General features: G+C 37.4%; 1 protein-coding gene and 1 non-coding gene across 4 annotated transcripts in view; one reads left to right on the top strand and one right to left on the bottom strand.

The window, feature by feature from the left end:
* The window catches only part of ALOX5 (arachidonate 5-lipoxygenase), a 58,038-nt gene that overhangs the window by 29,190 nt on the left and 15,777 nt on the right, over positions 1-13,071 (top strand). For all 3 annotated transcript variants that reach the window (XM_049790672.1, XM_049790673.1, XM_049790671.1), the window contains exon 4: positions 2,956-3,078. In XM_049790672.1, the coding sequence (XP_049646629.1) occupies positions 2,956-3,078 (123 nt within the window). The remainder of the gene's footprint in view (positions 1-2,955; positions 3,079-13,071) is intronic.
* LOC125995579 (small nucleolar RNA SNORA51) lies at positions 8,041-8,175 on the bottom strand. The gene has a single exon (XR_007491077.1). It is a non-coding gene; the product is annotated as a small nucleolar RNA SNORA51 (small nucleolar RNA).

Genomic DNA, 13,071 nt, shown 5'->3' with positions numbered 1-13,071 from the left:
TTCCGCATACAAAGCAAATTCCCCGGTGCTGAGCTATCTCTCCCCCACCCTCCTTTTTTATTTATTTAGTTATTTATTTTATTTTTGCTTATTGGGTCATACCTGGCAGCACTCAGGGGTTACTCCTGGCTCTATGCTCAGAAATCACTCCTTGGGGACCATATGGGATGCCAGTATTCGAACCACCATCCTTCTACATGCAAGGCAAACACCCTACCTCCATGCTGTCTCTCCGGCTTCTTTATTTATTAATGTAGGCCTACATTGCTATTAATTTTTCCCACAGAAAAGTTTTTTTGTGTGTGAATTCCATTGATCCTGGCCTCTTGTAATAATTCTCATAGTCATTAATTTTAAGGAATCTTTTTATTTCTTCCTTGATTTCCCCTTTGATTTTGTTGCTGTTTAGCAGTGTTTTGTTCAGTTTCCATGTTTTGGAAATTTTCTTTTTTGTAAATTAATATTTTTACTTAAGCACCATAATTACAAATATGTTTGTAGTTGGGTTTCAGTTATAAAAAAGAACAACACCCCTTCATCTGTGCTCGAAATTTTCTTCATCTACTTTCTGTGGTTAATTTCTACTTTCATGTCATGATGGTCTGAGAAGGTACTTTGTACATTTTCTACATATGTAAATTTTATATGCTTGAGTTATGCCCTAATATGTGATCAATCTTGGAGAACATTTAATATGTACTAGAGAAGAATCTGTATTCTTATTTGGGAAGATGAAGAGACCTGGCTATGTCCAACAATCTTTCTTCTAGCTCCTCATTTAGGGGTCTTGTATATTTATCGACCTATTTGTACAGAACAACCAGGAAGAAGTGGCACAAGGCATAGGGACTGAGGTGCAAGAAAGGATCAGAACTCTGGATGCATATTTGGATCAACCAGCTAGTTGGAAGCCTAGTTCCATATAATTATGGTATTTAGATCCTGTCCTCAAGTTTAATGATAGTCTGACCTTGTAGTCCATCTGGTCACATGAGAAGGGAGAGAAGAGAGCATGTGAAAGAGTGCATCCACTGAGCTCTTAAAACTTATGAGTTCAATAGTAAAACAGTAAATCTGATGGGGAAGTTGCATAGTAATTTATCAAGCTCAGTGGGCTTAAATACTTACAATTTTTTTTTCTTTCCTTCAAAGAGAACCACACAATTTAAACCATCTTGCTCCACCTCACAAATGGAGGGGGAAATAATGGAGGGTACCAACACCACACAGTCACATGAACATTAAGTAGAAATAAAAAAAAAAGGTTCAAACTTAAGCACCAAATCCAAAGCCAAAGACAACAGAATCGACACCCAATTTATGAATATTAGACACAGAGAGGACCACTTATACTAACAGCCTGGGGGTTAAAAGAGGGGAATATGGGATGCATGCTGGGAACAGGGGTGGAGGGAGGACAATATTGGTGGTGGAAACACCCCTGATTCACTATTACTATGTACCTAAAATATTACTGTAAAAGATTTGTAATTCACTTTGATTAAAATTAAAAAAAGACCACAAAAATTCAGTAAAGACTTGACATATCATGCCCAGGAATAAAAACAAATAGAATATTATAATTTTGATAAATTGCTCCCTTCCCTCTAGACCTTGTACTAACCCTACTTTTCAAGTAGAAATAAAGTGTGAATGAAAAAAAAAGGCTCAACTAACACCAACCATCGTCCAGTAAATTTTTAGAAACTGGTTTAATAATGCCATATAGAGATAATTATTTCAAATTAATCTGTTGTTCTAATTTTTCATAATTACATTTGTCTTTGTGTTGTAACAAGTAATATGAAGTAAATTTGTGCTTGCAAGGGGAAGGTTAGGGTGGTGGATGAGAAATAAAGAAAATTGGTGAAGGGAAATTCACACTGGTAGGATTAATGTTTGAACACTTAATGAAATGACTTTATTATGAACAAGTTTGTAAATCACAGTGTTATAATAAAAACATTTAATTAAAAAATTTATAAAAACCCTTGAGCATCTCAGTGGCAGAGGGAAACATTGTTAGTAATATTTCAGTTGATAGGACCAATCATAGCTAATTAATAGTTAAGGTCTGTGGCCCCTTCAAAATGTGTTTGCTTGAAGAGTGATCAAAGCCACTTTCCTATTGAAGGTTACTTCGGAGGGTATTTCTGGTAAACAGGACATCATGAGAAACAGATATTTTGTGACATTAAAATATCTGAATATTGGGGACTGGAGAAATAGTACAGAGCATAGGGAAATTGCATTGCACAGAGCTGACCTAGGTTTGAACATCAGCACTGCATAAGTTTCCCCTGAGCACTGTCAAGAGTAATCCATGAGCACAGAGCACCTCCAGGTATGCCTCCTCAAAACAGCCTGAATATTCTGGCTCAATATAATGCATAACCTTGATGGGTAGGGGAGATGCTCTTTTAATTATAACAATTCCTAAACTTACTATTAGCAGGAAATAATGTCCTGCACCTACTTCCTTATGTACTCTACCAGGAAGATATCTTTCCTCCAACCACCACATTCTGGCTGGAATATTAACCATGGGATATTGAATGTCTGAGTTAGGCAGTTCCGACTACTTTTGCTTCTAGTTATCATCAGATCTGTGTTGGAAATGACATTGTGCACTGAATTTTGATTCAAATAAGTCAGAGGTTTTGAGGCTTCTTTTCCCACTCTCTTTTATATACTGGTGCTTGTATCTGCCTCTTCTATAAGCTGCAATTCCAAGTTAGGGGACCTCAGACTTCTCAGGATAATTCTCAAGGCACAACAAAGATGGCTGCTCCTGAACCTTAAAGAAGTCCAAGATCTCACTGGACATACGCTTATTTACTGTGTGTTGAGTTGATAGTGGGAATATCCTAAGATGTACACATTGTCTTCAGATTGAGGGCACTTACCCAAAGGCAAAGCTTTTAACCCAGGTTTCTTCTGCCTTTTCATTCTCAGATGGATGGAGTGGAATCCAGGCTTCCCATTGAGTATTGATGCCAAATGCCACAAAGATTTGCCCCGTGATATCCAGTTTGATAGTGAAAAGGGAGTGGACTTTGTTCTAAACTACTCCAAAGCGTAAGTTTATAAGTATTTAAAAAATAATGGGAAATTCTTTCAGAGACTGGAATCCAGGATAGAACCCTCACTCCTTTCCTTGTTGGGAATAAAGGCTGGAGTGGGACTGCTCAAGAAATACCTCTAATTCATTTGATCATGAAGTGAATGCATAATCATAAGTAACCTGTATCCAAACCAAGTAACTACCTGGAAGATTCCAGATTCCAAACATTAGATGTATTTCCAGCCCCAGTGCAGTCATTAATTAGAATTTATTTCTCTAGGGCCAGTTCAAGTGTACACAGTATCCAGGCTATCAAAATGCAACCAGGTTACCTAAATGGTAAAGATCTATAATAATAATAATGGGTGACATACCCATACTGATATCTGGCATGCACCACCTGTTTATCTAAACAGCAACACTATGAAGTGGTATCATTTATAGTTTATTATAGTTGATAAATCTGAAGAAATACCTTGCCCAAGAGCCTCTGCTAATAAATTATAGAGATCTGAGTTCTGTTCTCCTTTGAACAGAATTACAAATTGGTTGAATTACTCTACATATTTTAGAGCCTTTGAACTTTAGGTGTTTGTTAGAAACATCAATGTTAGTGCTATTATAAATTTAATATTAAATAAAAAATAAATTGTAGACTAAATTATCTGATGCAGAAAGCCCTGAATCTGATTCTACTGTTCTAGGGATAATAAATAGATCCCCAGTCTCACTCAAAACTAATAAATGGACCTCTGATTTTGTACCTTGTCATATTTGATAGTTTTTATGCAAAAACAAAAAATCTTAATTTAATAGTCCGAAATCTGATCAGACTCAGAATGCCCTGAAATATTTTAGCATTTCCTAGTGCTGGGAAGCAACCACAATTAGGATAGTCTTCAGAGTAAAATCCTTTTCTTAGGTATACATATCCAGGAGGCAGAAACACAGCATGGACAACCACTAACCAACATTTGTAGAGGTATAGCTTCTGCGCTTAAAGAGGGTACTTTAGTTGGTCATACTTCTGAAATATTAATCAGTATGACTGTAAAAGTCACACACCTGTGTCTATACCAAGACCTTTCTTCTGTAAACATCTTAGAACAATACACAAGCAGATATAGGGAATGCACTCATGTCAGAATTATTATATGAATTTTTTTCCTTGAGACTGCTTCTCAATGGAAGAAGGATGTATTAAGGGCCGGACAGTTATCAGTAGTTACCTTTTTTAGGAGAATGGTTGTATTTAATAGGGAACTTCATAAAAGATGAGATTCACCTGTCAATAACACAGGGAAAAGTACTCAAATTCAAAAATCAAAGAAGGGCTAGAGTGATAGGACAATGGTTAGGGCATTCTCCTTGCATGCAACTCACCTGGGTTGATCCCTGGCAGCCTACATAGTCTCCTAAGCCCCCCTGGGAGTAATCCCTGAGCACAGAGCAAGGATCAAGACCTGAGATTACTTGCTTACTTGCATCAAGAAAATAGAAGTATTTCTCCTGATTATAAGAGCTAAAAAATTTTTTTCCTTTCTTTTGGTTCATGAGCCACTCCTGTAGTTCTCAGGGCTTACACCTGGCTCAGGAATATATCCCTGTTGGGTTTGGGGTTTGAGATACCATATCAAGTGCGGAGCCAGGGACTGAACTCAGGTCAACCATGTGCAAATCAAGTGACCCATCCATTGTACAATATCACTTCAGCCACTAAATTTTAATATAAAAGACTTTTTTCCATTTTTGGATCACTCCTGGTGCTCAGAGTTTACTCCTGGCTCTATGCTCAGGGATCACTCCTGGTATGGCACAATGGATCATATATTGTGCCTGTGACTGAACCCAGGTTGGCTTACTTATTGACCACTTTCCAGTGAGTAAACTGGGGCTTTATGGATTCCAAATCAAGGAATTTGCCTAATGTCATTTAAGCAGAAATTGGAAAAATAAGAATTTGTGCATATGTGTGTGTGTATGTGTGTGTGTCTATTTTGTTTCAATGTTGGGTTTCCCTACAATCACTATAATTTGGAACAACTAGAGATATAAACTAAAACCAAAGACCTAGATCAGGAATGCAGTAGTATTCAGCATCTGTCTTTCTAGAAACCTCAGGGTAATTAAATATCTTACTTCTTATTTTTTTAATTTTTATTGTGGCCAAAGAGAATTACAAATATTTCTTAATTATAAATCTATCATTTTACTCTTTCTGTAGAAAGCAGAGCCCAGACCAGAATGCAACTAGTAGAACAAAAGTTTACAGTTAGTTGGGCAGTTTAAAAATAACTGAAAGATTGTTTAGTAGTTAAGTAGTTAAGTCTTAGGAAAGAAGAGTTATTTGTAAAGTTAGACTATTTCTGTTTAGTAATGATGAAAAATAGATTATTGGTAGATATAATGGATGAGAGATGGATGGAAGTTAAATAGTAGGCATATAGATATTATGGATAAAAGATATATGCATCCCATCTATGGTAGATTAATGTTGAGTAGATAAATAGATAAATATCAATAATAGAAACTTGGGGCCAGGAAGGTGGCGCTAGAGGTAAGGTGTCTGCCTTGCAAGCGCTAGTGTAGGATGGACCAAGGTTCGATCCCCCGGCGTCCCATATGGTCCCCCCAAGCCAGGGGCGATTTCTGAGTGCATAGCCAGGAGTAACCCCTGAGCGTCAAATGGGTGTGGCCCAAAAAACCAACGCCAAAAAAAAGAAACTATATTGGTGAATGGTAAGTGGATGGTAGAACAATGGGAGAAAGGTTGTATATGGTATATGGATTGATGGATGGATGTTGAGTCACTAAGTACATCAGTATATGAATGGTAAGTGTATGCATAGAAGATATAGAAGAGAAAGAGAAAGGAAAAATTAGAGTATTGAATGAAGGGTAGGTAAGTAATGGTCGAAGGCCACACACAAAGTGGCAGAAATAACAAGGGTGTAAGTGCTAGACAGGCAAACATAAGTGTGAGATAACATAAACAAAGATGTGTCATGACTGAGCCTGCTTACAAAACCAAGTGAGTTGTGAAATTTTGTGTGACCTCAAAGGAGGAGCAACTTGGTGTTTGCTCACCTCTCATTTATTAGCAGACTGGAACTTGATTGCAGGAGGTTAGTGAATTGGGGGAAGGAAAGTCTTTTTCAAAAAAAAATTGAGAAACAACTTCTTTCCCAGCAGAAATGGACAGTAGAGAAACATAACTGGGTTTTTTCAGCAATGACCAGTGTCTTCACACTTAACACAAGGACCAGGTGTTGTTCCTGACCACTGTGCATTTCTCATCAGAGGAGACAGGGTAAAGACACTCATAATTCTTAAGTTTAGATCCCAGCATATAGATTGAGACTCAGAGACTCAGAACCCTGAGTAACCCACTCTGTGCTTCCTGGTCCCTAAGTGATTGAACCTTCAGACCCCAGCCAGGTCTTATATTTAAAGGTCACAGAAGATCTGGGCCATCGAAACCATAGCTCTGGAGGAAGACTCAGCTCTGGATAAAGAAACTAAAACCAGGACAAGGGCACTGAGGATACCTTTCTCATTGATCTCTGTTTTAGACAGCCTGGTTTCAGTGCCCTTTACAGGCAACTCTGGTCCCTCTTTTTATCCAATTTACCTGCTCTGCCTGGAACCAGGCCATCTCTCCACAGTGAACTATGGTTACCCATCCAAAAGTTCCCAATATAAAAGGAAAATAGATAAGCTTTTGGAATCAGGAAAGATTCAAGGGAAGTAGAACAAACCAGAGTTCCCACTTCTCTAGTGTAAAGAGTCAACAGCTCATGGTGGATTCATGACTGGCTCTGCCATTATCTGTTCATGTTACCTATTTGAGTTGTGTGTCCACAAGTAATCATTTCACCTGTAATTTTGTGAAAATGTTTTGCCACTACTGGCATAATTTTCTCCAGGGGCCATTTCCTGGATATGTGGTTTCCTCTAAAGATGGCCACACCCCACAGTATTTCAGCATCAATCTCCAGTTCTGAAGTCAAAAGTCTTATTTAGGAAGAGTATGACTCACAAGGGGCTATGACTCACCCCCACTTCCCCACAGGAGGCCAGCTGGGACCTTAAATCTCCCCGGGTCCAGGACCACTTTTTTTATTTGTTGCTGGATTTTCTCTGGGCTGTAGGCACCTTTGAAAGTCTCTGATCTCCCAGAAATAAGTCTCCCACTTCAGATACCAATGATCCTAAGGAGGATCATTCAAATGTGAGTAGATTTTTGTCCCAGAATGTTTAACTAACAGAGCAATGGTGGAAAATGCTGGATGAAGAAGGAGTTGCACAGCCTGAAGAAGCTCATCTAGGAAAGAAGTCAGAGAAAGAGAGACAAATGCATGTGATCTCATTCATGTATGGGATGTAAAGAAGCATATTAAGATAGACGAGAAAACCAATCTACAACTAATTCATGGATTCTGATCACAGAAGGAAGGGGACCAAAGTGAGAGGTTGTCAGAGGGCACATCAGTAGGTGGGTCCATTAAATTATAGTTTATGATCTCTGGTATTTTAATGGTTAATGTGGTATGACAACTTAAATGTCATATCAGGAGAGAAAAGACATTCCTGACACATTCATTGTGATGTAAACCAATATGACGTTAATTTCTAAAATACAATAGAAAAAATGATAAAAAAAAAAAATAAAAGTGTCAGAACTTGCACACGAGTGACTGTAAATTTGATCCCTGGCACTGCCAACATATGCCGTTTTCAACCCAGCAGCTGTTTGTTGTTGTTGTTTTTTGTTTTGTTTTGGTTTGGTTTGGTTTTTGGTCCACACCTGGTGACGCTCAGGGGTTACTCCTGGCTATGCATTCAGAAATCGCTTCTGACTTGGGGAACCATATGGAACACTGGGGGATCAAACCGCAGTCCATCCTAGACTAGTGCTGGCAAGGCAGACGCCTTACCGCTCAGCATCAACGCTCCAACCCCACAACATGGATTTTTTTTGTCCCCCAATTCACAATACAGACCAGGCAAAGGGCCTGGGTTGAGGTGTGTATATGGGGTGCATTTACTGTACCTCCTCTTTCTATACAGTCAGTGTAAAGAACACAGCCTGTGATAAGAATTGGGAGGCCTTATCTTTTCTTTTTTATCTTTAATATATATATATTATATTATATATTATATATTAATATATATATATTTATTTATATATATATTTACATATATATGTAAAATCCTTCACTAGTGCAACATTCCCATGACCAATATCCCAAGTGTCCTTCCTCCCCACCCCACACAGACCTGTACTCTAGACAGGCTTTCTACTGAAAGTAGAAACCCAGAGCTGTTTGAGACCCAGTGTCACAACAAAGAATCTATCTTTAATACACCATCGCCAGGCATGTGTGACCACCATTCTTTGCAGCAACCACAAAATGGAAAGGAAAATAAAATTAAAATTAAAATTTAGAAGTGTCATAAAGAAACCAAGGCTCTAGTCCAAAGGCAACTAAGTGTGTCTTGCATGTGCCAGGCCTCAAGTTTAAATAGAGCATCACATAGCTTCCTGGGCATTTCTAGATATACTCTTAGAGAACCTCCAAGAACTGTTTGATGGTCCTCAGCACCACAAGGAACAAGCAGCAATGCATTCTCAGGCTCTAAGATGGAACCATTAACCTGTTGGGCAAGTGTCACCAGGATCAATATCTAAGTGCCTTGAGCACTGCTGGAGAGAAAAAACATATTGAATAATTTTTTTAATTTTAGATTTTTATTTAAACTTTTGTGATTTATGAAGTTATTCTAAGTTGAGTTTTAGACATAAAATGTCCCAGGACCAATCCCACCACAACTGTCAATCTCCCTCCAGCACTGCATCTCATGCCACCATGATCCCACCCCAGCCTGCCATAACAAGCACCTTTTCATCTTTTTTAAGTTTGGTTGTTAAAGTTTGGGTCTCAGGATTTCATTGTTGTTGACTCTGACTTCTGTCCTGTCTTACCACCACAATTCACATGAGAGTACTTCGTCACTGGACCCCATCCTTTCATATTTGTCTTTCTCCTCCTCCACTCAAGTTCTTCCCTTCTCCTCATTATATTCTGGGACCTAGAATGTTCTCAACAACCCCATTTAAGTCATTGTATTTCTTCATGAAGTTTTCTAAATATAAAAGTGATATCATCTTATATTTATCCTTCCTCTGGTTTACTTCATTTAACATAATAACTTTCAGTTCTCTCCATGTTGCAGTGAATTGCATGACTGCAATTCATTACAGTAGTATTCCTTTGTTTATATGTACCACACCTTCATGATACACTTACCTGTTGTTGAACATGATTCCAACAGTTGGCTGTTGTATTGAGTGCTGCAATGAATAATGGTGTGCATACATCCTTTTGGATTGGTGTCTTTCTGTCCTGGGTATAGATATCCAAAGGCAGGATTGCAGGTCAGTTCTGAGTTTACTGAGAACTCTCCATACTGTTTTCTATAGGGATTGGATCAGGAAGCATTCCCACCAGTAGTGGATGAGAGTTCCTTTTCACCACATTCCAGCGAACACAAATTTTTCTGAATACTGTTAATATGTACCATCCCAATTGGTGTAAAATGATATCTTATTGTCATCTTTCTTTGAATTTTCCAAATGTTAAGTGATGATGAGTATTTTTATGTGCCTGCTGGCCACTTTTTAGTCTTCCTCAAATGTATTTGTTCATTTCCTCTCATTTTAATAGAGCTTTTAGATTTTTGTAAGATTAACATTTATGAGTACTTTATATATCCTAGATATCAAACTTTTATCTGGTGCATTGAGTGAAAATATTTTCTCCCACTAAGTCAGCTGTCTTTTAGTTTTAGCCTGTGGTGTTTTGTTTTGTTTTGTTTTTTGCCATACAGAAACTTTATAGTTTAATGTAGTTCCATTTATTCAGGTTTGATTTATATTATAAGATTGGCATCAGATGATTAAAGACTCCTTTGATATCAAGATCTTGGAATATTTTTCCTATTTTTTTCCTCAGTGCATCTCATGGATTTAGGTCTGATCTCAAGGTCTTTGTTTCACTTTGAAGACTTTTGTGTAAGGTGTGAGATATGTATTAGTCTTTATTTCTTTATTTCTTACAAGTGGTTATCCAATCATTCCAACAGAATTTGTTGAAGGGACTGTTTTTATTTATTTTATATTCTCAGCTCCTTTTTCAAAGGCCATATTCTTGGGGGGTTGTCACTAGACATTCTATTCTAACACATTGCTCTGAAAGTCTGTCTTTGTTCCAATACCATGCTGTTTTGATCACTATGACTTTGTAGTACAGCTTCAAGTTAGGTAATGAGATGCCTCCCAGTTACATATTTTTCAGCATGGCTTTGGCTATCCCGGGTCTTTTATGGTTCCACACAAACTTTCTAACTGACTGTTCTAAGTCCTCGAAGAATGTTGTCTGAATTTGGATAGGGATTGCATTGAATCTATATAATATTTTAGGTAAGATGGTCATTTTAAAAAAGATAGCATTATTTCTGATCCATGAGCATGGAATGTTTTTTCATTTCCTTAGGTCTTCTTCAATATAGTAAGTGCTTTGAAGTTTTTGTAGTATAGGTCTCTCATCTCTTATGTTAACTCTATTCCTAGGTACTTGCTGATTTTTTACTTTATTTTAAATGGGATAGTTTGATCTCTTTCTCTTCTGATTCATTATTTGTATAAAGCAATGCAACCTATTTTTCTATATTGGTTTTGTAGTCAACCTCTTTGATGCATTGGTTTTTTGTTTCTAAGAGCTTTGAATGATTGTTTTCCATCATCTTACTCCAAGCCTGTGCCTATCTTGAAATTTTAGGTGTAAAATTCCTGTAAGAAATAAATTGTTGGATTTTGTTTCCTGATCCAACCCTCTCTCTGTGCCTTTTGATGGGAGAGTTTAGTCCAATGACATTCGAGGAAACTTTTGACAGAAAAGGCTGTTGTAGCAAAAACCTGCTTTCAGGACAGGGCTCTCCACATTGCCCCCTAATGGTGAGGTGAAACTAGAAGATGCTCCACATCATCCTGACTTCAATGTAAGATATGCACAGAAACCAGGATCTCTAACTACAGAAACCTGACACCAACAACAGTAATTGTGCGAAAAATTTTTGCTGAGACCACAGAGCATGATTCAGGGGGTGGACAACCTAGTATGCCTGGAGCCCAGAGTTGTTCTTATGCCAGAAAACTTCAGTGTTAAGGTCTCCTTGTATTTAGGCCAAGACTTTTCCTTTCCATTTCCCCTATGTTTTGCTGGGCCTATGCAAAAGCAACAAATGCCACTCTCATACCATTTTTACTGTATTTCTTTAACTCTTATCCTCAACCAAAAAAAAATGAAGAGCTTACTAAACCTTCTGCTAGTGCTTTAATGAGTTCATTGATGATTCAATAATTTTCAAAAATATACTTGGTACTGAACTTTTTCTTCTTTCCTTTCTCTTCCATTTCTTTAGTTTTTCTTTTTCTTTTCTATTGTTTTAAATAACTTTGCTTTTGGTCATCTTGAAACAAATGTATTATGATCAGTTATGTCAACTATGTGATGCATTTTCTTTAAATAAATTTAAAAAAGAAAACAAAAAAGGAGAAAAGGCTGTTGTGCCATTATATTCTGTAGGGTTGCTGCTGTTACAGTCGGTTATTTGGTTTATATACCGTATTTTCTGGCATATAAGACAACTGGGCATATAAAACAACCCCTAATTTTGCAGTTAAAACATAGGTTTAGGCCTATATTCGCTGTATCAGACAGAACGTTCCTGTGCTGCATGTGCTCCTGTGCTCATGTACCACAGTGAGCCAATCACAACAGGCAAAGGTTCAAAGGTTCTACTGTAATAGACTTCCTCTCTGACTCTGGCCAATCTGAGCAGGCTTTTACAGTGTAGATTCGGGTCCAGAACATTGTCTAATTTGCGTGCATGAAAGCCTGCTTGGATTGGCTGAGTTAGAGAGGCGGTCCGAGCAGTCTTGCAGTGATTGGTCCCTTATCATAGGCACCTTTTCTGGCAATTCCCTGGTGGCATCAGTTAATCTCCCTCACTACATGTACCAAACAACACCCCATCCTCGGACCCTAGCACTTAACCACCAACACGGTTTGCTGGATTTTGCCAGAAGTGGCCTCCAGATCTCCTGAGTACTGTTTGGGAGCCCCCAAGAAAGAGATTTGGAAACTCTGAGGCCTGAATTTTTTTGTTTGTTTCGTTTAGCTGCATATTGAAACATTTTTCTGGATATACTGGGCGTATAAGACGACCCCCGATTTTCGGTTGACTTTTTTTTGTTTCAAAAGTCGTCTTATATGCCGGAAAATATGGTAAGTGACTTTTCAGTAGTTCATATAGAGTTTGTTTGCAAATTCTTTTTCATTTGAGAATGTTTTAACCCCTACCTCCCATATAAATGAGAGGGTTTCTGGATAGTAGACTTTAGGTTGAACATTTATTTCATTAAGTAATTTAAATATATAATCCTAATCTTTTCCTGCCTAGACAGTTTTGTATGGGAAATCTGTTGTGATTTTTATGTCATTTCCATTATATTTAAGGATTTTATTTAAGGATTATTTATTTATTTATTTATTTAAGGATTATATTTAAGGATTTTCTTCCCTCTTATCTGGTGTATTGAGTGAAAATATTTTCTCTCACTAAGTCAGCTGTCTTTTAGTTTTAGCCTGTGGTGTTTTGTTTTGTTTTGTTTTTGCCATACAGAAACTTTATAGTTTAATGTAGTTCCATTTATTCAAGTTTGATTTATATTATAAGTTTGGCATCAGATGATTGAAGACTCCTTTGATATCAAGATCTTGGAGCATTTTTCCTATGTTTTCAAACCTCAGTGCATCTCATGGATATAGGTCTGATCTTAAGGTCTTTGTTTCATTTTGAAGACTTTTGTCTTCAAAATATGAACTTCTTAAGAAGTTCATATCTCTATTTGTTGTTGATTTTGGAGATTTGGTTTTGTTTCT

This window comes from Suncus etruscus, chromosome 17, assembly GCF_024139225.1.
Source record: "Suncus etruscus isolate mSunEtr1 chromosome 17, mSunEtr1.pri.cur, whole genome shotgun sequence".
NCBI classification, from domain to species: Eukaryota; Metazoa; Chordata; class Mammalia; order Eulipotyphla; family Soricidae; genus Suncus; species Suncus etruscus.
The sequence above is the reverse complement of the archived record's forward strand: the minus strand, read 5'-3'. Positions and strand labels throughout refer to the sequence as shown.